At 50.4% G+C, this 26,605-nt stretch overlaps 12 protein-coding genes across 12 annotated transcripts; 5 read left to right on the top strand and 7 right to left on the bottom strand.

Moving 5' to 3' along the window:
- Window positions 1-26: 26 nt before the first annotated feature.
- N7457_003571 (pyrroline-5-carboxylate reductase) lies at window positions 27-963 on the bottom strand (the record flags this gene model as incomplete). The annotated part of the gene is made up of 2 exons (XM_057174616.1): window positions 27-865; window positions 927-963. 2 exons carry the CDS (start codon window positions 961-963, stop codon window positions 27-29), a joined length of 876 nt encoding a protein of 291 aa, XP_057034767.1.
- Window positions 964-2,328: 1,365 nt separating this feature from the next.
- N7457_003570 (putative proline utilization protein PrnX-like) lies at window positions 2,329-3,777 on the top strand (the record flags this gene model as incomplete). Its single annotated transcript, XM_057174615.1, has 1 exon — window positions 2,329-3,777. One exon carries the CDS (start codon window positions 2,329-2,331, stop codon window positions 3,775-3,777), a length of 1,449 nt encoding a protein of 482 aa, XP_057034766.1.
- Window positions 3,778-4,353: 576 nt separating this feature from the next.
- On the top strand, window positions 4,354-5,984 carry N7457_003569 (GNAT family N-acetyltransferase; the record flags this gene model as incomplete). The annotated part of the gene is made up of 3 exons (XM_057174614.1): window positions 4,354-5,038; window positions 5,149-5,800; window positions 5,867-5,984. 3 exons carry the CDS (start codon window positions 4,354-4,356, stop codon window positions 5,982-5,984), a joined length of 1,455 nt encoding a protein of 484 aa, XP_057034765.1.
- Window positions 5,985-6,642: 658 nt separating this feature from the next.
- Window positions 6,643-7,391, bottom strand: N7457_003568 (BTB/POZ domain-containing protein; the record flags this gene model as incomplete). The annotated part of the gene is made up of 2 exons (XM_057174613.1): window positions 6,643-7,291; window positions 7,348-7,391. 2 exons carry the CDS (start codon window positions 7,389-7,391, stop codon window positions 6,643-6,645), a joined length of 693 nt encoding a protein of 230 aa, XP_057034764.1.
- Window positions 7,392-7,766: 375 nt separating this feature from the next.
- N7457_003567 (uncharacterized protein) lies at window positions 7,767-8,226 on the bottom strand (the record flags this gene model as incomplete). Its single annotated transcript, XM_057174612.1, has 2 exons — window positions 7,767-8,152; window positions 8,175-8,226. 2 exons carry the CDS (start codon window positions 8,224-8,226, stop codon window positions 7,767-7,769), a joined length of 438 nt encoding a protein of 145 aa, XP_057034763.1.
- Window positions 8,227-8,775: 549 nt separating this feature from the next.
- Window positions 8,776-9,576, top strand: N7457_003566 (uncharacterized protein; the record flags this gene model as incomplete). Its single annotated transcript, XM_057174611.1, has 2 exons — window positions 8,776-9,183; window positions 9,268-9,576. The coding sequence occupies 2 exons, from the start codon at window positions 8,776-8,778 to the stop codon at window positions 9,574-9,576; spliced, it is 717 nt and encodes a 238-aa protein (XP_057034762.1).
- A 753-nt stretch (window positions 9,577-10,329) lies between these two features.
- N7457_003565 (cyclin family protein) lies at window positions 10,330-11,627 on the bottom strand (the record flags this gene model as incomplete). The annotated part of the gene is made up of 2 exons (XM_057174610.1): window positions 10,330-10,927; window positions 10,978-11,627. The coding sequence occupies 2 exons, from the start codon at window positions 11,625-11,627 to the stop codon at window positions 10,330-10,332; spliced, it is 1,248 nt and encodes a 415-aa protein (XP_057034761.1).
- A 2,595-nt stretch (window positions 11,628-14,222) lies between these two features.
- xgeA (putative endoglucanase) lies at window positions 14,223-15,027 on the bottom strand (the record flags this gene model as incomplete). Its single annotated transcript, XM_057174609.1, has 2 exons — window positions 14,223-14,619; window positions 14,675-15,027. The coding sequence occupies 2 exons, from the start codon at window positions 15,025-15,027 to the stop codon at window positions 14,223-14,225; spliced, it is 750 nt and encodes a 249-aa protein (XP_057034760.1).
- A 2,784-nt stretch (window positions 15,028-17,811) lies between these two features.
- On the top strand, window positions 17,812-18,587 carry erg2 (C-8 sterol isomerase ERG2; the record flags this gene model as incomplete). The annotated part of the gene is made up of 2 exons (XM_057174608.1): window positions 17,812-18,184; window positions 18,250-18,587. The coding sequence occupies 2 exons, from the start codon at window positions 17,812-17,814 to the stop codon at window positions 18,585-18,587; spliced, it is 711 nt and encodes a 236-aa protein (XP_057034759.1).
- A 1,315-nt stretch (window positions 18,588-19,902) lies between these two features.
- On the top strand, window positions 19,903-23,229 carry N7457_003562 (uncharacterized protein; the record flags this gene model as incomplete). Its single annotated transcript, XM_057174607.1, has 1 exon — window positions 19,903-23,229. The coding sequence occupies one exon, from the start codon at window positions 19,903-19,905 to the stop codon at window positions 23,227-23,229; it is 3,327 nt and encodes a 1,108-aa protein (XP_057034758.1).
- A 459-nt stretch (window positions 23,230-23,688) lies between these two features.
- On the bottom strand, window positions 23,689-24,775 carry N7457_003561 (amidohydrolase family protein; the record flags this gene model as incomplete). Its single annotated transcript, XM_057174606.1, has 2 exons — window positions 23,689-24,615; window positions 24,665-24,775. The coding sequence occupies 2 exons, from the start codon at window positions 24,773-24,775 to the stop codon at window positions 23,689-23,691; spliced, it is 1,038 nt and encodes a 345-aa protein (XP_057034757.1).
- Window positions 24,776-25,092: 317 nt separating this feature from the next.
- On the bottom strand, window positions 25,093-26,182 carry N7457_003560 (ketopantoate reductase family protein; the record flags this gene model as incomplete). The annotated part of the gene is made up of 2 exons (XM_057174605.1): window positions 25,093-25,919; window positions 25,969-26,182. 2 exons carry the CDS (start codon window positions 26,180-26,182, stop codon window positions 25,093-25,095), a joined length of 1,041 nt encoding a protein of 346 aa, XP_057034756.1.
- Window positions 26,183-26,605: the final 423 nt, after the last annotated feature.

Below are 26,605 nucleotides of genomic sequence, written 5' to 3'. Positions count from 1 at the left end.
CACACGGAGTACCTTTTCTATCCTCCCTACATCTTCTCTCTCAAATGCGTATTGCCTCTGATAATTGCCTCCGCGAAATCTGCTCTCGTCCCCGCCTTCTCAAGACTCAAAAGGGTCTGGATAGTACATCCCCTCGGCGAAGAAATGCTCTCCCTCACAACACCTGGGTGTTGTCCAGACTCCAAAACGGCTGTTAACCCCTTCACTCCCTGGAGGACCAACTCCATGGCCTCAGAACGCTTGAGTCCCTCCGCAACACATCCATCCAGCAGGCCCTCGATAGGCAGCGTCAAGGTCGCCATCGTCGCGCCAACAAGAACAGTTGCCAGTCCAATTTGCTCAGGACCGAGATATTTGACTGCGCCAACCTGCTTAAAAATCCACTCTGTAATTTCCGCCATGGCCTGCGGGACCGTTGGCGGCGGCGTTTCAATGATAGTCATCGACTGGCCAAATTGAGCACCCATATTCGGGACCGCTACCATTACATGCGGGTCTTGAGAAGTCGTAGGCTCTGGGTTAATGAGACCAGTGAGCTTTTCAGCAGATTGGCCTCCAAGCATGCTAATGACGAGCTTGCCAGCGAGGGCATCACGGACGCCTTCTTCACCAAGCACATCTGCAGCCATAAATGGTTTGCAGCCGAGAATGACGATATCGGCTTCTTGCATTGTCTGGACATTTTGCCCCGAGACGACTTTGATGAGTTGTTGGTGCTCGGGGGCGAGTGATGCCTGGAGCCGCGCGGCGGAGGCTGCTGTTTTTGTGCAGGTGATGAAGCGAGTAATTGGCTTCTTGGTTGTTTCTGTGGTTTTGGAGAACGCGAAATTGAGGAGGCCGTTTAAGACGGCTCCGCCCATGTTACCTTTTGTTTTTTGTTAGGGCTGTTGTGTACTGTGTTCGGATGGACGGTTTTGGGGACTTACCGCATCCGATAAATCCAAGTGTTTGTCCTGAGGCCATTGTGATAGTATTTTTGAATGTTACTGAGGAAGATGTAAGATTGATTGTGTTTTAGATTGAGGGGTCAGCTCTATGGCGATCTGGATTATTGAGTCATGCATCTCGGGTGAAGCTCCCGATGTTGGCACTCGGTGGATGATGCCGAGATCGGCCATTTTTTGTTTTGGCATCAATCGCAGCTATGTATATCAAGATCTTTCCTATCTATGTAGTTTAATATCGCAGTATCTATCACATGCCGATTTTTGGAAAAACGATCGAATGTTCATTTGGAATCGGAAAATTGGAGGACCAGAAAATAGTGGGTGGCGTTGGCTCACAGCTCCTTTCCGAAAATAGGAACGGGACTTAGCTTTGTTTTCCGACTCTGTATTGATATTCTCGAATTTTTATAGAACTGCTTGGATAGGAATTGCTGATTCGGTTCATTCAGAGATGGTAGGTACTAGAGAGAGCTACGAAGATCTTGCGTATCGAGATGCAGAAGAATTTCAAATTGAGATGTATATGGGATATCTCATAACAGGCGAATCTATACTTAGGTGGCAACTTCAGGACGTAATGAAAACAGATATCGGGGTACCTGAGACGGGCTCGCTTTTATTGTGGCGTAGAGGAATAATTTCTCGGGAGGTTAGTCAGGAGAGTATTGTCGTCAACAATAAGCTCTCCACATAAGAATGCCCAGCTCTGTTATAGTGTCCACTGTCCGATGTCAATGCACGAGATAATTATAAGTGATCATGTGATCAGATGCATTTATCTGATTTGGGCCTCAGGCACCACTCCGCCTTAAAAGTGGCGTATACAGATTTCCACATTGGGCCTGGCTCCGCATCCGAATGCAGCAGCAATGCCTGGTACCTGCCTAGTTATCATCTACAACTCGAACCTTCTGCTTGCTTCTTCACCCATGCGCAGGCCTTGAACCCGATTTTCTGTTCTGAACCCTCCTGTGATCTCTAAAGTTCCATAACTATCAAATAAGTGTCTTTGCCGCATCGATTGCGTTGATCGTCCCTGCCCCTCCCCCCACCTCGCAGTCGCAGCTGTCGTCATCCTCGGAGAAGGCAACTGCGCACCTCCCGACGCCCGAGTTATTTCGGTCCAAGTCCCCAGTTCTGTTCTTCATTAAGGCTTGGCACGGTGATAACTTGTGTTAATAGGCCTTAAGTGGGTTGTTTCACTCTTATCTTGGCAGAGGCGCGGTTTGAACTGTCTTGGCTAACCAGATCTTCTTCGCAGATCCCAGACTTTCTCCCATCCCCCACTACTCCCTCTCTTTATTTCTCTTTCCCTCTCTCTCTCACTCTCCCACACACAACATCTCTCATTTCCGTGTTTGCAATACTACGAACCACCTAGATGCCTCTCACAATCCTCTCCCGATCCCAGCTCCGCGAGCTGCTGCATGCGCTCTCGCGCGACGAGATCGTGCAGCTGCAGCGCAATCTTGCTGAGGCCTTACGAGAATATTCCACCGGATCTCAAGATAAAGGTTGCTCGGCGGCTTATCAACCTCAGAGAACTGCCATTACTCGTCAGAATGGCTGCACCACTCTTTTCATGCCCGCTAGCACGGGCCATACAATTGGCATCAAGATGATTTCCCTGCAGGACGGGGCCGATGCGGGCTGTGCAGTAGAGCGCGAGGAGGTTGATGCCCAGGAGAAGGAACATATTGCCTCGCGCAGACGAGGTTCTTTCCGGAATTCGGTAGCCTCAGTAGCCTCCGACTTGAGTGACCTTTCTGTGGGCTCCTCCCAAGGAGAGAAGGATGACCAGGAAGATCAGGAAGATAAGGAGGATACAACAAATAGCGGGGCAGGATCAAGCACAGACAGTTCCTTGCTACTCAATGGCTGTGTCAATCAGCAAAATGTTACCTCCAACATTTCCACAACTCTTGGCGCTTGGCCGGGTGCAGGAACTCGTGACACATCACCCCGCGGCAGTGTGACACTGCTAGATGGCGAGAGTTTGCCTTTCGCCTTGATAAACGCCCATGAGTTGACAGCGTTCCGCACGGCATTGGCTTCGCTGATGATGTTCAATAGGCGCAAGAAGGTGCGCACTCTCCTCGTGTTTGGAGCGGGTACCCAGGCTTATTGGCATATCCGCTTGGCGCTGGTACTTCGCGGCGAGGACATCCGTCGGGTGTACATCGTGAACCGTTCATTTGAACGTGCCGCCAAGCTTTTGCGCGACATCTACCAGCCCGAGAATACTGAATGGCGCCGCGATGTCAAGTTTTCAGCCGTCAGCAGTGATTTCGGCGAGTACAGTCGCATTTTGAAGGATCAGGTGCGTAAGGCCGATGCGATCTTTTGCTGCACTCCATCTCCGGAGCCACTTTTCCCTGCAGAATACCTCATTTCGGGCGAAGGGCGGCAAAAAGGTCGTTTGATCTGTGCGATTGGATCATACAAGGCACACATGTCCGAGATCCACCCGGATATCCTCCGCGATGAGGTCAGTGTACAGCCCGCGCATCGCCACTGGCACAAGCATATTCACCGTAGTGGTGTGATTGTTGTGGATAGTCTGGATGCGGCCATGAAAGAGGCGGGCGAGATCATCCAAGCCGGTATCCAGCCGAAGCAGGTTGTCGAGTTGGGCGAGCTACTGATGGTGCGCGATGCCACTCGGGGTGCCGAGACCTTGGATGAGGAAAAGAGCCTGCGTGAGTGGGCGCAGCGCGGTAATGTCATCTATAAATCGGTTGGCCTTGGACTGATGGACCTCGTTACTGGCGGCGATCTGGTGCGCTTAGCGCGGGAGCGGAAGCTTGGAACCACAGTGGAGGACTTTTAATTTCGATGGATACCCTTTGCTTATTTTAACTGGTTTTTTATTGGCTTATAGCTGATTCGCTTCGGACAAAATCAACTTGTTCCAAGGAAATTTCGACGATCAACAGATCTCCGGGAGCTTGAAATATCCTTAGCTGCTTGACAGCAATGTGGGAAATAAGAAATTAACCCCATTTCACTCTTTGAAATAGCATGAAATAGCTTTCTAGAGCTGAAGGTCAACAGAGATATAGTGTTATATTTATCAGACATCCAAATTAGCCATGACTTCACTGTAAAGAAAGCAAGTAAAGCGTCAAGTGGCTATGTGGGCTGATGAGCGGGGGTGTAACTCTCGGGCAAAGTTCCCATCCTTTTTTTTTCTCTGAGCAATCTGCAGCTTCGCATTACCAATCCAGGTATTACTATTGGGCTTTCTCTGCTTTTACCAGCATTGTGGTCATCAGTGCGCGATTCTTGTTGCACCCCGCGCAGTGAGGGGCTCGAGGAGAAGGGATAAAAGTCAAGCACCTGCTGGATTTTCGACAGACCACAGTCTTCGAGTCACGCCCAGGTGAACCACCAAGGCATATTCGCCATGAAAAACACCACCTGCTACCTGCCCAATGGCCTCACCTTCCAGGTATCGCCCGTCTTTGGTGGGGTGACCTTCAAATCCGCCGATTTCAACATACAGCAGAACAGCACATTCCCTCCAGGATGGACGATAATGATCAACACTGCAAAGCCTCGCAAGGCAGACGAATCAACAGATCAAGACCAGCCAGACTCGGAGTATGCCCGCGACAGTGGCGATAATATCACCCGCTTCACCACCCCCACCTTGACCCGCGACTCCCTCTATATCTCGTACATCGTCAACCCACCCTCGAGCGACTTCAAACCCGTGGCTTCGCCCACGCGCCAAATCGCCATGATGCTCTGGGCAACTCTGTGGTGGTACTTCCACGAGCCAGAGCCAGATCTGCACGTCGAGACCGCCGCCTCAAGCATGACACCCCGCGACGGACGACCAAAAGGCGAATGGCGCATTAACATCAAGCGCGAGGGCATCTTCAAGGGCCGGAACCTGCTGCAGAAGCTCGAGCGCATGGGTCTAATGGCGACCGAGGACTCCTCAGTCGGCCTCCAGCCCGTGGAGACCCGCGATTCGAGCAGCTGGTCCACAATGTTCGTCAGCCGACGCAGCTTCTGGCAGCTCGACCCGCGATTGTTCCTGTTTACTCTCACGCCGCGCGGTCGTCCAATGACACCCCCGTCCGGTCCCGGAGCTCCTCGCCCACGCGCGACGGCCTGCCCAGCGCTACAACCCTCCTGGCACCCATGGAGGCTACTTTCCACACGGCGAATATGGGCCCGTTCACGTCCGTAGGACCCTTCACGTCGGGCAGCCACCTCCCTACGTACTATCCGCCGCCTCCGACGCAGTACACATTTACCAATGGGGTGCGACACCCTGTGCGCCCGAAGCCGCCGCACCAGGGCGAGGTTTTCTACGTGCGATACGTCCCCAGTCTGAAGCAGTATCTCTCATTCCGGGTACCGTTTGCGCCGATGATGCCGCAATCCGGAGGGGAGAACCGGCCGAGGACGCCAGTCACCTCGTCAGTGACGAGCATCGAGCAGCATCTCACGGACAACATCAGTTCGGACGTGGACACGCTGCACCGGTGGATGAATGTGCCACGGGTGGAAGCGATGTGGTCCGAAGGAGGCCCGAAGTCCGTACAGGAGAAGTTCCTGTTAGCGAACCTGACCAGCCGCCACAGCTTCCCTGTGATCGGATGCTGGGACGGCAAGCCGTTCGGATATTTTGAAATCTACTGGGTGAAGGAAGATTCTTTGGGACGACTGGTAGACCACGTGGGCAACTATGACCGTGGTATCCACCTGCTCGTCGGTGAACAGGAGTTCCGCGGTGCGCACCGCGTCGCAGTCTGGTTGAGTGCGTTGGTGCACCACTGCTTCCTAGCGGATATGCGGACTGAATCTGTGGTTCTGGAGCCGCGGATCGATAATATCAAGTGAGTGATATACACATCGGTGCTGGTACTATCTAGAAGAGGAAAAGCGATGCTAACATTCTCCAGACTGATTAACTACCTCCAAGAAGCAGGCTTCTATAAAGAAGGCGAGGTCAGCTTCCCGCACAAGCACTCTGCTATCATGAGAATCAAGCGCGAGTACTGGGAAAGCCCGGTTCTATAGAGTTGCAGCGCGTGTATCAGGGGAATTTTTGCATTGAGATGATCACGAGTAACGAAATAGCTAGCATTGCCTGGATTTTGGTCTATTTTCTTGTTATTTGACTTGCTTTCGATATTTGCTTTGGGGGCCAAGGGGGCGGTTAGCTCAATAGAACGACTATGATGGTTATTGATGATTTAATGGATGGATCTTTTAATGAATTCTTTCAGTTCGAGGAGCGGTGTAGCTAACGTTGACTAGAGATTGTTTCAATCTATTCACTACTCTCATCTCTCTTCAAACCTAGGCTGGTAAAGTGAAGCCTTGTATATAGTACAAAGCCCTACATCACGATATTTTGAAATATCTCACAGCCGTGAGGCTATTTGTACAATATAAGTCTCTCCATTGAGCAATTCCTAGCCATTGAAGCTATCTCGACTATATAAGTCTCTATCTAAAACCTATTTTAAGATTGTCCTACCGCAAAAATCCCTATATCCCCCTATTGCTAGGCATTAAACCCATTCTGATTGCAAATGATAGGGCCTCAGGGCCTGGAAAGAGGTGAAAATGAGAGTTTTTATGGTGGGAATAGCTTCAGTTCGGTGTCAAAAGTGGTTTACCTACCTGTAGATACAGTCATCAGGTCGAATTCAGGCAGCATCCTCGAGGGACATTATAGGTCCTTTAGCACATATGTGCTTCGTCCACTGATAGGATCTTCTAAATGGATATCACACTTCGAACTTCTATCGAGAGCTGTTTTGACCTCTTTGAGGAGATCAGCTGCAAAAGTAGGATAATCCTCAGTTTCCTTTTTAAACTTGTGATCTGCAGGTCTAAGGAAGTTGCTGATGCAAGCCGCAGCCAAAACGCGGCGTAGCGTATGTCCTTGAGGCAAAAGGAGACCTGAGATATTGTGCTCAGGTGTCAGGTGAGTGTGGTAGCCTGAAACAGAGGCCGAAAGTTGTTTTTTGATATATCGAACCGTGGCAACACCGAGACCTGTGATATCGTATTTATCTGCAAGTCTTGCGAGTTCGATTGCAGCGGAGATATGCTCTTCGTGATGGTTACTGTCAATCTCGAACTTGATTATGCCTAGGTATAGCCATTGAAAGAGAGCTTCAAGACTGCGGACAGAGATAACGCCTTCCATTTCTTCAATGGTTGCTGTCTGTGTTTTAGATTCAAGGAAGTTGCTATTGAACATCGTTGAAAAGACTTGCGATTTTGCGCAAAGAAGACTCTTCGAGATTGTGTATTCGCGATCACTGGGTTGGATTCGTATCTTCACGAGGGGTCCGTGGTAGCGGGGAAGGACACTGCATGCAGAGATACATTTAGACATGCTGTTGTTTTAAGAAGATGGTCTACTTACGCTGCTGCGAAGCTTTTTGGCTGCTCTATAGATGTGGTACTCATTGCTTCGTACTGGGTTATCGGGTTGCAGTCTCGGGTGAAATCTGAAATCAACTGTTTGATGAGAATTGGCGTGAAGGAAAATAGCTAATTGGGAGACTTATGTACTCATAGAATGATGCTGAGGTGATCTCGCCACTTCCAAGCTCGTACTTTGTAAATGAGTTTGGATATCCGGGGGTCAGATGCTGACTTTGGTATGCTGACCAGGCTCATAAAGCCCCGGTCTAGAGGGATTTGCCCCTCATGGAACGGTCATAGTATAGCTTGCTAGTTGAGCTCAGTGGCTCTATGGTGAACTTGTTCCCAAGTTCCAGTATTACGCAAATATCTCTAATCTACGTCGATATGTGAGGTCTTAAGCAAGAAAAAGACAATTCAAGTAGTTTCATTCTTAGGATCTATGAACGTGGGTCCATCGCTCGATAAATCCAACAGGGTCAACGCCTCCCGCACCTCGTGGATAAGATCAGCCCCAGACGTAGGATGATCTTGAGTCCCCGAAGCAAATTTGAAGGAACTGCCATTGAGAAATGGAATAGTTGAGACTGCTGCTAGAGTCCTACGGACAGGGTGTCCTCGAGGCAGTAAGGCAGCCGAAGTAACGTGCTTCGTGTTGATCCAAAGTGGGTAGTGGTCCCTGGGAGAATAGCCTGTATGAAGACAATGTGAAGGTGGAGGCGGACTTGTAAGGACGAGCATTTTGATGTATCGAACCACCTCGGATTGTATTTCAGCGACACCATACTTCCTGGTGATGATAGCTGACTCAATCGGTTACAAAACCCCCAAGACTCCGTTCAGGCGCGTCGGCCATTTCTTCAGATGTGTCAATCATTGCGTTGGATTTGGAAAGAGAGCAGGAGGTTTGAAGAGGGATGGTGGATGAATGATAAGTGGAACGAGCCGGTCAATTGTTGATCAGGTAACGATTGAAGAAGCTATGCTTGAGGCATGTCCAGCCAATTGTAGTCGAATTCCAATTAGGGGTCCGTAGTATAGTCTAATTTCGCTGAATGGAAAGCTTTATCCAGAATCTTCTCTGCAAATGATAGTCCAGCACTACCTAGATTTCGGCGGCATGGCTCATCGCATCGAGCTTGTAGGAGACGTCTTGTACAAGCATCGGGAAGGCATTCAACCTTGGAACACCCTTACCCACGTAATTCTGTAATCCTCCACCCGTCGCGAGTCTATGCAATCACTTTCAATACGCCTACTCCCCTACGCCCATCTCCAACATCCAAATTCTGCGGGGAAACCCCATCCCCCACACCTCGGCCCATCTCGGTCCCACGCCCAACTCATATAACTTATAACGCCATCCCCTATATCCCTCTCGCTCCCTAAACTAGAATCCCAACTTATATACCAAAACCAAATCAAAATGTCCCTCCAAACAACCCTAATAACCCACCAAACCCTCAAAATAGCACACCTAACAATCTCCCGCCCCAAAAAGCTCAACGCCCTGAACACGCCCCTCCTCCGCCAAATCCCCGAAGCCCTACGCAACCTCTCCAAAACCCCCAACCTGCTCGCCGTCACGCTCACCGGCGCCGGCGACAAGGCCTTCATCGGCGGCGCGGACCTCGCCGAAATGGCCGCGCTGTCATCACCCGCCGCCGCACGGACGTTTATCTCGCACGTGCATGCGGCCTGCGATGCGCTGCGCAGGTGTCCTGTGCCGGTGATTGCGCGCGTGAACGGGTTTGCGCTGGGGGCGGGGCTGGAGATTGCGGCGGCGTGTGATGTGCGGGTTGCGAGTCGGAGGGCGGTTTTTGGGATGCCGGAGGTTGGTGCATTTTTCTTGATTTACACTGTTTTCCAGACGTGGGATGTTGGCTGTGTGGGTTAAGTGTTGGGCTAATGTATACAGGTGTGTCTTGGGATTCCGTCTGTTGTGGAGGCGGCTCTGCTGCCCGGGTTGATAGGGTGGGGACGGACGAGACAGCTTTTGTTGTTTGGGGGGACGGTTTCGGCGGAGGAGGCGCTGCGGTGGGGGCTTGTGGAGAGGGTTGTTGGGGAGGGGGAGTTGGATGGGGCTGTGAGGGAGTTGACGGGGCAGTTGGCGGGGAATGGGTTGCTTGCTGTGCGGAGGCAGAAGGCTTTGATATCTAGATGGGAGGAGCTGTCGCTGGGGGCGGGGATTGAGGCGGGGGTGGAGGCGTTTGGGGGAGTGTTTTGAGGCTGAGGGGGAGACGGAGCCGGGGAGGATGATGAAGGCGTTTTTTAAGGAGAGGGAAGAGATCAAGGCGATGAGGTCGGAGGCGGAGGGAGGGTGTGAAGGGGGTGCGCTGTGATAGGTACGATGTCAGTTGGCTCCGCAAGGGGCTCGATTGTTGCTATGGCTGCAGGATCTACGGAGTATAGATTACAATAATTGCGGAGATCCAATTGAGGTATGATATCATTATCCAAGGAGGTAAGTACATCGGGAGAATACATCGATCGAGGCAAATTCTAAGCATATCAATTCTTGAGACCATTCAAATAGCGTGGAAAGAGTGAAAAATGAGACCCGCACATAGGGGGCGATGATAAAAAATACCGGACTAGACATACAAACGCCGATGCCGTGCCCGTGCAGATGCAGTAACGAATGATATGGGGGAACAGGAAAGAGAACGAAAAGAGAGGACAGTCACATCTCTAGCGAAGTCGAGATCAAAGTCGGTGTGACCACATGGTACATTCAAGTAGAATATGACCAAATGGCGAGACCGGTAAAAACGAAGGGTATTGGCACAATATGCGTATCAACGGGAAAGAAATCTTTTTCAGACGCGGGAAAATAAATAGAGTGAAAAGAAATAAAAGTCATATGGAAAGGGGATGAGATAGTGTGGAAGATAGGAAAGTGGGAGAGATGAGCGAGACATCGGTGATTAAGTAGGAGTCAGATAATCAAGGAAAAGGGAGAATCGAGAGCCAGCTCGATTTAGTGGGAGCGACGACCACCCATGTATGAACCAGTAGCAGATGCTAGGAATCGAGCCACGAATCCGCCGCCGTGCGAGTGGTTGCTGACCTTGATCTTCTTGGATGGCTGGCGGCGAGGCTCAAAGGGTTTCTTGCCTTCCAGGTGAGCGACGTTGACGTAGCTGTAGTTCAGGGAAGAAACAGACGAGGGGCTACGGCTCGGATCGTTGAGTATGACGTCGTCGGTACCGTGAGAAGAGATTGTGCTGATAGAAGCTGGGGTGCCTCTTGAGCTGGGTGCAACACTGGAAGAGCGCGAGCAAAGGGAACTGAATGTCTCGGCGTGGGAGAGAGCCGGCACATCGCGAACGGATGGCGGGGAGACGGAGCGGTTGGATCGGCTGGGTGATGCACGTTGGCGGTTGTAAGGATTGTAACGCTCAAGTTCTGCGGCAGACTGTGGGGTTTGGTATGTGTTGTGCATGGTCGGGCAGGAGACATGGCTGGGAAGACGGCGGAGAGAGTTGTCGTTGGCGCGACGGCTGTCACCGCGAGCCTCAAGCTTCTGGCGACGGAGACGACTTGCGAGTAGATCTGCTGATGCGTGGAGACGGCGCCTGGGAGGGAGTTAGCAGTGTTCATGAATATCTTGACTGGAGCGACATACCATTCGCGATGTTGCTGCTGCTTGTGACGGTGCTCCTCTTCAGCAACACGTTCCCGCTCTTTGATTATGAGACGCTGGCGGTGGGGAGCCAGAAAGGGCTCGAGGTAAGTGAACAAGTCATCTTCAGTAATGCGCAGGTCCCAATCCAAGAGGAACAGGAGCTGGCGTTCCATCAGATTGACCTCAGGGAGAGAGAAACCGAAACCCTCGAATCCCTTCACTGCGGTGTATCGGGCCCAGTGCTTGTTCTTGGGGCTTGAGTCGTTGAGGTTCTTAGCGGCGAGGATGAGCGAGGCGAGGAAAATGCGGTGAACGGTGCAGCGCATGCCCTTTGCGACTGGAGGCAAGCGGGAACGAAGACGGCCGAGGTAGACAAGACAACTCATGAGAGTGGGCACCTGCACCTGTGATCGAGCGACTAGGGAGGCGATGAAGGCTTCAATTGACGGCAGTGCAGGCAGGTCGGAGGGCTCCATGGGAGGAGTGGAAGGTGGTGTCGGCTGTCCATTCTGGCTGAGGGTATTCGTCACATGCGATTCACAACGAATGACCTGAGCTGCCTGCTGTGCCAGGTGTGTGATCATCTCACGAGTCACTCGGGTGGTGACGAACTCGTCAAGAGCTGCTCGGTTGAGCGACAAGGAATCCATGATGTGAGTGAGAGAAAGGAGGAAAAGGAATGTCGAGGATGTGAGTTAGATATGCGAACTGCTCAATAGCAGGTAACGTCGAAGGACCAATTAGCTGTCTCTTCGGGACAATCAAATCAGAGGTCGGAAGGAGAGACAAAGAGCTTTGTATGGTATAGATGCAAAGTCACAACACAAGATCAATAGAGAGCACAAATTCCTGACCAGCAGGTGGTTCCGAATAATTCTGTATAAGGAATGTTGCGGTAAGGATAGTTGGGGTTGTCGTGTCAACCCTTTTTTATCGATAGCCCTAACTGAGCTTCTCCAGAAAATTGAGACCTGCCGGGACGGAGATTTCTTCAACGGAATCGACAGTCAGCACAGCAGTGGGAAATAGAGGAGATGTCGGTCTCTGAGGGAATTATTATAGAGAAGACAGAAATTAAAAGGAAAGGATGACGACGTTGAGCATGTGGATGAATCTCGTGAAGAATCCGGGCGGAATACCTGTCTAGTTATAGTATCTGGTATGCGCCAGAGGGGCATAGGCTTCTGCAAGGACCTGTCCAGTGAGAGGAGAGAAGGATGATAGGGCCAAGGGGGAGTCACAGAGGGAACCTGCATAGTTGGATCTAAGATGAACCTTTTTTGGCGCGCTGATTTGTTAGTGGAGTCAGAGAGTAATACACTTGATAGACTATTCTGGTATTGCCTCATCCCTAGATTCATCCGATGCCTCGACTACGGACCTCATGCTCGATACACCTCCACGGTGATGCTTCTGCTAGATGAAACTCGAACCTTCGGATGCTTCCCTCTACTTTCACTTCTGACTGGATAATCATATTGTCCAAACATAGGGGGGCCATCGAAAAAGGATCGCCATAGGTGGAACCCTGCGATCAATTATTCACCAGCCCCATCGCCATGAACTGTGAAACTCGCGACCGTCTCATATCTGCGCGAGACGCGGGGGTATCATTCCATCCTCATTCCATAGGGCCTTTATCCTTGAACGCGTACAGAGTACGGAGGACAGAGTACCAGAATAGAATCTGGCACTTGGTACCCCCATTCATGAGCTCTCTCTACACGCATGAACCCCATTCCCACTATTATTCTAGACACGATCTACAAATCAACATCCACTCTGAAACCAACACAACTCGCCAAACCAAACCTCAGCTGAAAGAATCCAGTGGCGATTTCAGGTTGGCGCCGAAGGTCGCGTTAGTGCCCAATAGAAAGCCAACCTGTCAGTTTCCGACTTCTGATCACCGTGCCTGGCATGGGGCGAGACACACAGTCGGAATCCCTGTCGAAGGAGATCCCTGTCCAAAGTACTTTGGCCCTTTTTTTTTGGCCCTACGCTTTCTCATTGGGTTGCATGCCAGACCACTCCCTGTCATCGCGCCACGAGTTTAACGTGTTCGAGGGGGAACATGCCCGACAGAGAAAATAAGACCTGGTCAAAGGAGAAAGCTCAAACTCCGAATATTCCTTCCCACCTCGCATAAGGGGGATCACATTATCCCCTCAGAACCTTGGGAAAAAATGACAAAGTTACCCGGTTTTTCACGGTCGGGGCGTTGGATCTATCGACTCCCCCCAATTACGGAGTACTCCGTCTTCGATGCCTTTTTTTGTTCCTTTCCCATGCAGTAGCCGAGTCCCGTGGGATGCATGCAATATTCCGCATTGTTAGCGTCATTTAAAAAAAGAACTCTTCTCTATATAAGCGCCCTGGTTCCCGCCATCCCGCCAGCGCTTGCAAGTTCCCAACGTCGTGGAAGCGCTGAGAGGTTCTTTCTAATTTCATGTGCTACCCGACAAGACCGTAGGGTGTCTATTGATAGAATGGTTATTCTTGGAGTTTTTTGACGCTATTCCTCCCGGTATTCCCCCGCTTTCCCGGACGCCATGTTAGGCTTATCATTGTTGATGCGCGGGTTGTCCCCCATTCCCGCCGTTCCGCCACGCCAAGTCATTGGAATGGAATGCTAGAATGTTGGAGACTGCGCCTCGCTTTCACATCTGGGCGTCTCGCTGGGTTGGGGAGACGGTTGGCTGAGAGGGAATCTTGGATTGGTGAACGTGTGGTGTGTGGTATGCACTTCGAACGTTCAACGTTGCATTGTAGATGAGGCAGCTATCATTGCTGCATGATGGTCGGGCCGTTGCCCTTCAGAGCTTTGGAGGCAAAGACATGAGACTGAAGATCCGTTTCAGGACTGAAGGGCTGCTTGTTTCAGCTGTGGCGTTGAGTCGGCGGTTAGAGGTGTGAGGGGAGGTTGTACGGTGATGCGGTCATCTTGGGGATGAAACGGGTGCTAGAATGCCGCCATGTATGGGAAGATGAGGGATTTCGTTGTGTCTCCGCGTGTCTGCTACCAGATGTTTTGCCGTGGCTTGACTTCTTGGAATTTACTGTTCTAGAGGTGGCAGAGGTGCCGGGTTATCGCTGGTTTGGTTGATTGCCCTTGGTACGGAGTGGTACTGATAGAATCAAATTGGATTCCTGGTTCATTCCATTCTTCGGCCTCGATCAACTATGTCCTTGATACCCCGCCCGCCACAGACTACTGCACCTTCATCCTGCTCAAGGCAAGGAGCTCAAACAACAGAGACAGAGTAAGAGGGAACCTTGAAATCGGCGGTACCAGTGAAAGGCTCAGTGCCAGCCTGCACATTAATCAAGTACAAGCTGGAGCTCAGGCCCTGGTCGTTCTCAAGGTAAGTGAAGAAGTCCAACAAATCACCAGAGAAGCTAGTAACAGTATACGGAGCGACAAAGCTGTACACAGTCATGGCACCATTGGGACCAACGTAAACGTCCCACGAGATACCGTTGATGTTAACAGTAGCGATGGGGGAGCCAGTCGACGAGATGGGGCCCGCTCCACCCAGCGCAGCAAGCCACACCATGATCTCGTACTCATCGCTACCATCAGCAGTGGAGCTAAGGAACATGTCATACGCGACATCGGCGACAATGTCGGTGGTGGAATAGCTGTGTTTGAGATGGTTAGCCTGTCTCTTTCGTGACTGCGGGACAATCTGCCTACCTCCATTCCCAAGAGGTCTTGATGCTGCTAACTTCGCTCAACGGCTTGTGGGTAAACTGCAGCGCAGCATTCGGGTAGCTCTTGACCTGCCAGGGAGTACCGGCCCATGACCACCAGGAGTGCCAGGAGATCGTGTCACCGTTGGCCCAGTCCAGGCCGGTGCACTGCTCGCCGTTGGGATCGTCGCTCTGACCCCAGAGGTTGTTGTACAAGATGAAATCACCTGCCGTGGCAGTTCCCCACTGGTCGCAGAAGTCTGAGCGGCGAGTCAGACTCTTAGTTGGGACGGAGGCAGCGTTGCCCAGGGCAGCCAGGGACAGGGAGAAAAGCGACAGAGGTGCGAAGGACTTCATCGTGGCTTTTGAGGACTGATGAACAAGGTTGTAGTCTTTGGAAGTGTTGGTATGGAATTGGACCTTGGTATGACAGCATGAAACCGGGTCTGTCTGGATGCTTTATAGTTACCATCTCGTGTCGCAAGACATCTGATCCATGAGGGATCTGGACTGGCGATGCATTCTTGTCTCGTTCATGTTCCGTATAGAGCACGGAGAAGTCCGGTCTCACATCTCGCATTGGGAGATGGTGAGCGGACACATTCACCATCTAGTGACACTTTACCCGGAACTCCACAAGAACCGGGTAAATCCAAAAGCTTGCTCGGGGTGGCTGACTTGCACTACCAGTCCGGTGCAGAGTATGAAAGGTGTGAAGAAAGGAGATCATCCCAGTCAGGACGTACGTGCTCCTGGGCATGATGGACAAATCTTTTCACACGAATCGAATTTTGTTTTGCATCGCGCTATTCTCTTTCCTGTGTACGGAGTATTGGGGGATATCTCCGGGCGTTGGCACATGTGAGGCGGCGGACGTTACAGAGCGGGGCATCAAGCTGCCATTTCTAGAACGCGGTCAAATCGGAGATCGTGATGAGAGATTATCCGCAGTCGTTTCAGATGCTCTTGAGTAAACTCTTAGCATATAGTATTTGTGGGGGTTTTCCACCAAGGATAGGGCTGTATGGTGTCACTCATTTACACAAATGAAAATCTGTAGGACAGTGGTCATTATTCCAATATGCAAAAGACATATTCAGAGATATATTCCTATTCAAAAGCATCTTGAAGGGCATCAGAAAGGGCTGTTGCCGATCAGCCACATCGTCACTGTTTTCCGGTTCTTCAGGCACAAATATCCACAGGTACCCCGCAAATCAGCGCATATGTCTTCTGCTGCAAGTAGATGCTCACTTGGACAACCCGGCTGAATGTGTCTTCCAGGCGGGAGAATGCGGCATGTCAACCGTTCTTCAATGGGCGATGATCGGCACGTCGATCTCCCATCGAGTCGAAGTATATATGCGGAGATGACACAAGGTATATATTAGACGCACTAGGACATTCGAAGAATCGGCCATACCAAAGAGAAATGGGTTAAAAGTACTGACTAGAGATATTATATATGTTCATTGAGACTGGAAGCAAATACACATGCGTGCCAACAACAAAGAAGAACCTTCAGCAAAGAACAGACGTATTCCTCTGCCAGGTGGGTTTAACATGGATAGTCCTATATTCACAGCACAATCTGCAAAGCACAAAGCACAAGACAAATCAAACCATGAGCGAGGGAACATATATTCTACTTCTATATAATAGACTTGCTTAGTTTCACCACAAAGGCTACTTATCCTGAACACCACGTAAAGGTGCAAGTCTTGTTCAGGTATCAGAGGATTGTCTCTGACAAAGAGGGTTCAAAAAATTAGGTAGTATCTTGAACTGAAAGCCACACGGCTAGCTCGTGGATAGATCCCTGGAGAAAACAAGAACGGACAGTCTGTAAGCGCACGCCTTGCCGAAAAAGACTGCTATCCGCAGCGGTCCCGTAGGCCAGTCGTGGAAACCTGGAACATGCTTCGTGCCCCAGCCGAACCTGAGCCGCAGCAAAGACCTATCCAATCCCCTCAGAAAATTCTTCACTGGGCAACAGAGACATGTTGGATGTGACCGGAGCTGGTGTTGAGGAGAGAAGAAAGGAAGAAGAGGAAAAATGGGGAGAGGCAGGTATTTATATCGCCGGGGGTCGCTGAAGATGAATGGGGTCAATCAGGTAGTAGGGTGGGCGACGAGTGCATTCGTCAATAGGGCTTTAAAGCTGTCGTGGGTGGTGCTTTCCTAAATGGGGAAGTGCGTGATGATATGAGTACTTGAGAGTACTTTATCGCGAGAGCCATCTCAAGAACATATGTATGTACCCACATGTAACTATCGTGCAAGTCTACATACATTGCAGTTCATACTGTACAACTGGGTCAACATCTAAGCATAGCTAGATATCCTCGAAGTGTATGAACTCGGCCTACAAAATATTCCTGAAACGAACCCACTACTCGCTGATTACTTGGAACATACATGGTATTTGTGTCTTGTGGTAGTCTATTGCACCTCCGAGATTGAGCAGATTGATGTTCTGTGAGCAGGAGTCTTTCAGATCCCGCATGCTCAGGCTGACAACATACGACACCGGCAGCTACATACTCTGTACTCCGCACATAGGAAGCTATCCATCTGTTTCTGGACGGTAGAGAATAGAGTTTGATGTGGCTTGGCATCGGAGTCCGCGGACACCGGTCGCATCTCGGGTACAGGAGCAATGCGCCATGGGAAATTATTAGATGAGGACATAGGGGATCTTAGGCACCATAATTGACAGAACTGACGACCCCAAGTTCATATCAAGGGCAATGGACCAATAGAAAACATGGTGATTCGGATTGTGATGATCCGACATGGCCTGTTGGCACATGTCAAACAGTACAAACTCATGCAAACTCATGCAAACAGTACTGTTCAAGCATTGTAGTCCGGGAAACATCGCCTAGGCAATGGATTATGCATGTATTGAATAAGATGTGAGACAGACCTACAGGTAGATGCTCGCGCAAGGAAATCTCTTCGGAGACCGACGGTTTTCAGCTGAATGAAAGCGAGGGTGTTGATATTGCTCAATTGTTTTGCTTTGATGCCCCACCGTGTGGAACTCCGGGGGTTGTCGCCAGGGGCGTGAAATTAAATTTAAATGCTCGGCTTCCCTCTTCTCTTCTGGACCCCAGGACCCTTTCCACAATCCCCACGATGCCTTCCAAATCCTCCAAGTCCTCCAGCTCCAGCTCCGGCTGCCGCTGCCGCTGCTTGTCCTTCAAGGCGCTGAGCTACCTAGCCATCTTCCTGGCTCTGTTCTCTGCCGTCTACCGATTCCTCGATGCGCGCCTCGAGCAATTCTACATCTTTGACCCGGAGCACCTGCACGATATGTCGCAGCGCGCTATCAAGGCCCATGGAGAGGACACCCGCTCCATCGTCGACTTCATTGTTGCCGAGCTGGGGCAGAAGGTTGATCCCAAGTACCTGAGTACCGAGGAAGAGTGGGTTTTCAACAACGCCGGTGGTGCCATGGGCGCTATGTACATCATTCACGCCAGTATCACCGAGTACCTGATCATCTTCGGTAAGTTCTGCGCCCGCGCCCGAGTCCAATATGTTTCCCCTTCTAACCATGTTCAATCCCTACAGGCACTGCCATCGGTACCGAAGGCCACAGCGGCCGCCACACCGCCGACGACTACTTCAACATCCTCCAGGGCACCCAGCTGGCCTACGTCCCCGGGGAGTTCAAGCCCGAGGTCTACCCCGCCGGTAGCGTGCACCACCTGGTCCGCGGCCAGGTCAAGCAGTACAAGATGGATGAGTCTTGCTTCGCGCTTGAGTACGCCCGTGGCTGGATCCCTCCCATGCTCTTCTTCGGCTACGCCGATACCTTCTCCAGCACCCTGGACTTCCCGACGTTGTGGGCGACCTCGCGCATCACCGCTCGCGAGATGATCACCAACTTGTTGCAGTACAAGCTGTAATCGGGCATCTCATTCTATGTTTTATTGATGTGGAGACTTCGGTTGCTTTGATGAGGTCTATGTGACATGTATAATATGGACATTGGGTTTTTGTGATGTGAGATTAGGGCACCTGGAATAGTGCTGTCTTGCTCAAAAGTTGGATGTAGTGGATACTTGATCGATGACCGTACAAACAACTTTCTAATGAATCGCCAGCCAGCGCTGCTGAGTTGGTCTTGAAGTATTGACATATTTTGCAGAGTGGTAGCACATTACGTATGTACATAGGAGGATGTAGGAAGGTAGGCACTTGTACTCTAAGCATGGAAATACATCCATGTAAGGAAAAGTGGAATGTAGACTCAGATAGTGACTCATTCAGCAATAGATCCACGGATGACGATCGACACATGTACATGTATGCAACACTAATCTCATATGTACTTGATGCATCATATACATCTTGAAGATATGTATATACCCTGGAGCTCTGTCGAGCACACCAGTGACTCAGTGCATAGATATCATCGTATGATCCACCAAAGCTTTTTTCAAGAAAGATCAACAGTCGAAATACACATTTATTGAACCATACCTACGAAGTACAAGTACACTCTCTTGTCAATTTGGAGGAAGATCCCGAATATAGAGAATCATCTCTTATCCTTTAGGACTCATCCACGCTACGCCCCTTTTGGTTACTCGGCAGATACCCTTCTTCGGTACACAAAAGAGCATAAATAGCAGATAGTGGCAGATACCATTGAGATCTTCGGAAAATTCTACACCTTTTAGAGAGATCCCCTTTGTAGACAGGTATCAGATGAGCTTTCGTTGAACCCTACGTGCTATATCATCCACCTTGTATCTTCAACACCGAAAACTGCATATTTTAGCCTTCACTCCGATTACCATGTTGTATATGTACCTAGGTACTTAGCTAAATTATCGATGGTAGGCAGCAATTACTATTGTAGAATACTGTACAAATTACTGTAATTTTGATCTAGACCTGCACCATAGGAGTTTTGCCCCGAATTGACCAGACAGCCCAGGCAACAAACCCGGGAACCACTCCTCCGGCCAAACAGGAGAGTACAAAGCAGCTCTATATAAACCTGGTGATTGCTGGCCGGTGATTGTCTTTTTCTTATTCTTACATCTACTAAACCTCTAAATTCACTTCTCAATACTTCATCACTTTCCATCACTTACATTCCAGCCCATCTATTCCTTATCTTCCATCAACCCTGCCACTTCCCCATCATCACCTGGCTGCTACTGGACTTCCACTTAGGTTACCTGCCTTTGAGTCTGAGCCCAATCAACCATCATGGCTGCCAACTGTGGCTGTGTGTGGTACGAGAAGAATTCCCAGTGGCCTACGTATCTTCCACAGGTCTCTCTTAAAGCTCACGCAACAATTCTATCCTCTGCGGCCCGCACAACCCTAACCCAGACATTCATCAATCCATCGGACAAGGTCATCGAAGAGATCAACTACCAGTTCCCTCTTTATGATGGTGTTAGTGTGGTCGGCTTCCAATGCAAGGTTGGATCCCGTATCCTGCATAGCAAGGTGAAGACCAAGTCCCAAGCCAACGCGGACTACAAACACGCAGTTGCTCAAAAGCAGACGGCTGCTGTCATGGAACACACCTCTGAGAATGATATCTTTCTTATTCGCCTCGGCAATGTACCCGCTCGCGAGAAGGTCGATGTCGACATCACCTTCGTGGGAGAGTTGAAGCAGGACTCTCAGACAGACGGTATTCGCTACACTCTGCCCAACAGTATTGCTCCTCGCTATGCGAGTCTAATGTCTTACGGTCCGGCTCAGCTTGCATCACTTGGCGTGTCTGCTAATCGTCAAGGAATGTCCATCACTGTTGATGTTCAGATGGAGAAGGGTGCAGTACTTCGAGAGCTAGAATCCCCGAGCCACCGGATTAAGGTCTCCCTCGGACGCACTTCTTCTACTCCAGCAAATTCTTCTACATTTGATTCCTCCCAGGCGTCTGCATCTATGGTTCCTCTGGCGAACAGCATCTCGGTGGTTCTGGAACAAGATTTTGTGATCCTCATCAAAGCGGATGGACTCGACACACCTTGTGCATTGCTTGAAACACACCCGACCATTCCCCATCAGCGAGCCCTGATGGCAACCATCGTGCCAAAGTTTAGTCTCCAACCTGCGAGCCCCGAGGTGGTATTTGTGATTGACAGAAGTGGAAGCATGGTAGACAAAATTCCAACCCTGAAATCTGCACTCAAGGTCTTTCTCAAATCTTTGCCTGTTGGTGTCTGCTTCAACATCTGCTCTTTTGGAAGCTACTATTCATTCTTGTGGCCAACGAGCAAGGTGTACGATGCATCTAGCCTGCAGCAAGCTCTGGGGTTTGCTGATACCGTCGGTGCCAACATGGGTGGCACGGAGATGGAACAAGCCGTCGTCGGCACTGTGGGGAATCGACTCAACCACAGAGACCTGGAGGTATTGATTCTCACTGATGGAGAGATCTATAACCAGCAGAGTTTGTTTGACTTCGTTCGGGAAAAGGCTGCTGACAATACGGCCCGGTTCTTTTCCTTGGGTATCGGCAACCAGGCATCTCATTCCTTGGTTGAGGGAATCGCGCGAGCCGGAAATGGATTCGCTCAATCTGTTATGGAGTATGAGGAGCTTGACCGCAAGGTGGTTCGCATGCTCAAGGGGGCCCTCACGCCCCATGTCTACGACTACAAACTTGAAGTCGAATACGAGACCCAGGCAGATAATGAGTTTGAAATTTTGAGCGAAACTGAAGCTCCAGGGGAGTCCGAGCCCGAGGATGAAGACAAGAACAAACACGGTGATGTTGCTATGGAACACAACGCAGGTAAACCGCTGGAGCCCATCTCATTGTTCGACAAGAACTTCCAGGAACCCGATCTGAAGGTCGACACCGAAAAGCGAGCGACCGCGAAGCTCCCAACTCTGACGCCGCCAAAAGCGATCCAGGCGCCCTACAAGATTCCGTCGCTGTACCCGTTCATCAGAACAAATGTCTTCGTCCTCATGAACCCTGCCGCGACCGGAGATATCCCCAAGGCCATGAAGCTCACTGCGAATTCCAAGCAAGGCCCTCTCCAGCTGAGAATTCCGATCTGTGACATTGGGACCGGCGAAACGATTCACCAGCTCGCCTCTCGCAAAGCCGTGATCGAGCTCGAGGAGAACCACGGCTGGCTCTCCGATGCCAAGGATAAAGACGGCAACTCCTTCAAACAACTTCACATCGAGACACAGCAGCGGCTTGCAGAGCGCGAATGCCAAAGTCTGGGAATCAAGTTTCAGGTCACTGGAAAATACTGCTCGTTCGTGGCTTTGGAGGAGCGCAGCTCTCTAACCTCAGAGCAAAAGGATAAACAACCCGCCTCCAAAGAGCATACTGTTGAGAAGCTTTCAATTCCACAGAAGGCTTTGAAGGGAAGCGGCGGGGCGCCTTTTGGGCGTGCTACTCAATTCCAACAATCCAGTTCTTCTCCCTTCGGATCGTCAAGCAATGCTTCATTTGGCACAATCATACCACCACAAAGCCTGAACTTTGGGTGTCTTGCTCTCCAACAATCCAGTCCTTCTCCCTTCGGACCGTCAAGCAATGCTCCATTTGACGCAAATTCACCAGCACAAAGCCTGCCTTTTGGCCATGCTGCTCAATTCCAACAAGCCAGTCCTTCCCTCTTCGGATCGTCAAGCAATGCTTCATTTGGCGCAAATGCACCAGCACAAAGACAAAGCCTGTCTTTTGGCCATACTGGTCAATTCCAACAATCCAGTCCTTCTCTCTTCGGATCGTCAAGCAATGCTTCATTTGGCGCAAATGCACCAGCACAAAGACAAAGCCTGTCTTTTGGCCATACTGGTCAATTCCAACAATCCAGTCCTTCTCTCTTCGGATCGTCAAGCAATGCTTCATTTGGCGCAAATGCACCAGCACAAAGACAAAGCCTGTCTTTTGGCCATACTGGTCAATTCCAACAAGCCAGTCCTTCCCTCTTCGGATCGTCAAGCAATGCTTCATCTGGCACGAATCTATCAGCACGAAGCCCGCCTTTTGTACCAAGCCCAACCGATTCATCAGGCCGCGGAGTGCCTTGTTTTGGAAATTTCGCACAATCCCAAGCCGTGGAGGATCCTGCACCCACACCGCACATATATGCATCACCTTTCAGAGCTGAACCTGTTCAGCAGAGCCTTGGCGGATCGCCCGCATCATCCCCTACTGACCCTTTCGGTCCGACTCCCCCAAAGATGGGCGTTGACGAAGTGATCCGGCTCCAGAACTACGACGGTAGCTGGTCCTGGTCGAACGAGTTATTCGCGAGCATGCATACTAACATGAATGTCAAACAAATGGAGGTTAAGAAGCTGCTTGGTAATGCCGGTCGAGTGGCTGGCGGTACCTTCCCATTTGGGGATGAGGCGGTGATTATTGCTACTTTGCTTGCGATGGGTTGGCTGCAGAATAGGAACATCTATTCGAGAGGTCGTTGGGAATTGGTGTTTGACAAGGCTGATCAGTGGGTTACGCATAAGTTGGAGGAGATGCGGGAAAAGGGAGTAGCTGATGTTGATGACCTTACTTCGATTCGGGAACAGGTTCTCGATTTGATGTGAGAGAAAATCGGAAAAGATGTAGTTTGATGTTGGTTCTTACACGATTTAATGTGGAATTGCTTCTTGGTTGAACTGGTGTTTGGTTGAGATTTGGAAACAGAAATATGATACACAAATGTTAGGTAGCTCTGCAATGGAAAAGACTCTTGCTTTTTACTCCTTTGAGAACCTATCCTCGTAGCTCACCTTTAGCAATGAACTAGCTAGTCGAATAGGGTATTTAGAAAGACAGGCAAAGCTGAAGTTTGGAGATAGTACAACATCACTGATAGTAACCATAGAGCTACGCTCAATGACCAAGCGATATAACTCCCCCTTCGCCATTTTTATTTTTTTCAAATTGACTATCTTTTGTAGTCTTTCAATGTTCTCGGTCAGTCATACACATATCGCTCGTTTAAGTATGTCGTATTATGAGATAAGTTCAAAGCGAATCAGAACGATACCCTCCCTACGCGCTCAACGACCGATTTCAATCCTCAGGGGCAAATCACGTCCTTCCCTAATCTCCCCAAGAAGGGCCTTCGCATTTTCAAGCAATATTTGTCGCGCTGTGTCCAATCCAAATTGACTTCTCAGTCCTTCATCCACTCTGTTGGCCAAACTCTCCGCCAGCGCTGCAGGGGTATAGGGATAATCACTCCCATAAAGCAATCTAGACGAATCCACCAACCGGAGAAGCCCATGAATCTGATCTGGAAATGGCACACCCGCAAGATCAAAATAAAAGCGCGTCCGCAACAACAGCTTAATCTTCTCTCCGCTAATCTCCTTCCCAGGACTGGGCAGCATCGACGAGAACTCTGCGATTCTCTGCATAATCGGCGGCAATGCCGCACCGCAATGACAAGAAACGAAAGTAATCCCCGGGCAGCGCTCAACAGTCCCGGATGTCAGCAGACTCATAAGCGACCGGGTCGAATCGAACATAAACTCCATAATGGGCGCAGCGACGCCGGGGAGCGGCGCCACCTTCTCTAGGGACTTATCACCGCGTCGGATGAGACATGTCGTCGGATGAAGAAAAACGATCGTCTTGCGCTTGCTCAACCTGTCAAAAACGCGATCGAATCTCGGATCGCCCGGGTAGATGCCATGTGAGCTGGTCAGGATCTGGAATCCGACTGCGCCAAGATGGTCCAGTGCATAGTCTATTTCTGCAAGGGAGCCGTCTACATCTGGGAGGGGGAGAGACGCAAAGAAGAGGAAATGATTTGGATTTTCGGCGCAGATTTTTGACATGTCCTCGTTGGCGCGTCGGGTTATGCATCGGGCTTCTTCGTCGTTCCCTGGTGTTAGATGGGTTCCTGGGGAGGACATGCTCAGGACTGATTTTTTGATCTTCAGCTTTTCCATTAGCTGGATGTGGGCTGAGGCGCTCCATTCCTAGTTTCGCGTTAACCAAACGGCTTGATTGTTTTAGTTGAGTGCTTACTGGGATCGCGGGCATTCCATCGGGATGGCCCTTGCCCGCGAACTCGTTCTGTAGGCAATACTCGCGATACGAGGGGGGCACGCAGTGGGTGTGGACATCGATTCGCTCCATTTTTGATACTCTGACATAGTAAGAATAAGGGGTGTACGGAGTACGTCTTTTGTCAAAAAAGGACGATGACAGCGCAATGTCAAGTTCAATAGTCCGACAGGGCGTTCAGCTGGTCTCAGCTCGACATTCCTAGTGGCTGGTCCACCGGCTTTCTCACGCAGAATTGCTTTTGATTCTGTGAAATCAAATCATACAAGGATATCTGTCATGTAGTACTTCGTGCGGAGTACTACGTACCTCGCTTGTCATTGCCCCAATCGCAATGCAGTGTTACAACGGACAACTAGCTCTATTTCCAAGATACGACAAACACATAATTATATCAAATCTTGAGTTGGCAGCTCCTTCGGCTCAACAATCAACCCCCTTGCGGCCAACAATCGCGCCTGGGTGAGCTTCGCAAACCGATACGTATTATCCAAAACCGGTGTAGCGACACCCTTCTCCCTCGCCACACGCAAAGCATTGCCCAAAATAACCTCCACCTCCATGGGATTCCCCTTATCCACATCCACCAGCATACTGGGTCGGAACGATAACTCGATCGGGGTCGACTCAATCATCTCATCGACAATGCCAGGTCCAAGATCATAGCCATCTGCCTTGGCAATGGCGACCATCTCAGTCATACCGGGTCTAATCAAACTATGCTCGCCACCAAAACGTCGCACCGCGGCACTATCAAGCTGCGTGATAGCGCACATGGGATTGAAGATTCCGTTCCAGAGCACCTTCCGCCAGCGATATAGGATGATGTCATCAACGACCTCTGCATCGACGACTTTGCTGGCGTTATAGATTGCCGCGAACTCTTCGAGCTTGGCGCGTTCGAGTTTCGCGTCTAGTGCTTTGTTGCGGAATGCGCCGATGTGGAAGTTGTCGTGGTCGGTGTGGGTTACGTGGCCATTGTTCTCATGTGCGCCGATGAAACTCGGCGCTGAGAGCACCACATTCGAGGGGAATGCTTCGAGGATTGGCGGCTCGATGTACAGTCCATTCTGGAATAACACGATCGCGGTGTGCCCTGGGGTCATGGCTGGAGCTATGATCTTCGGAATATTGTTCACTTCAGGAATGTTCTTCATTGTGACGACCACATAGTCGAATGGGGCATTGGCATCCGGCTGTGGGACTGCATTGACGACTATATACACGTTAGTGGTATCCCACTTCTGCTTTTGCTGCTTGCGTACCTGCACTCGGTCTCCAGGATGATAGTTTCCCATGATCGATGGACTCGATTTCGAATCCATGCTGGACAACCTGCTCATAATTTGACCGCAGAACAGCCGTGACTGATGCTTGTCCAGATCTTTCGAGGGCGACGCAGACCATTGTCCCCACACCACCTGCTCCAACTACCAACACTCGGCGCTTCGCCGTGCCATTGCTTGTATCGTGGGACATGTTGGGTCGGTTGCGGTCGATAACCTTGGGATGCAATGTCAACGAATTGAGGAATTTGCTGAAAACACACAATCAAAAGCCATCGCAACGGTGCAAACTAAATTATAGGCGAACAACACCCCGCATGGACACGCCGGTCGGAGCGACTCCGTTGCGTTTGATTGGCCCGTCGGGGTCGCCTCTTTCGTCTGATCGCTTTCTTTGCCCTCACTGGATGCCCACGCCGAGTTGCAAGTAGAAGCATGCCGGTGCTTGTCATTTCCCTTGCTACTCTATATCCAGATCAATTGTTGTCAGCTCATAGCAGCAATGTTCTCATGAGAAAATATACCCCCAAAGCCAATATCCCACCGTCCATGGACCGCCAAACTCACCAAGACGACACTTCAATCCGATGATAAAAAGTGATGTAAGTCCTCTCTC

Source organism: Penicillium paradoxum (genome assembly GCF_028828445.1).
Source record: "Penicillium paradoxum strain IBT 22861 chromosome Unknown utg000003l_segment0_segment0, whole genome shotgun sequence".
Lineage (NCBI taxonomy): Eukaryota > Fungi > Ascomycota > Eurotiomycetes > Eurotiales > Aspergillaceae > Penicillium > Penicillium paradoxum.
This window is presented reverse-complemented; position numbering and strand designations above follow the sequence as displayed.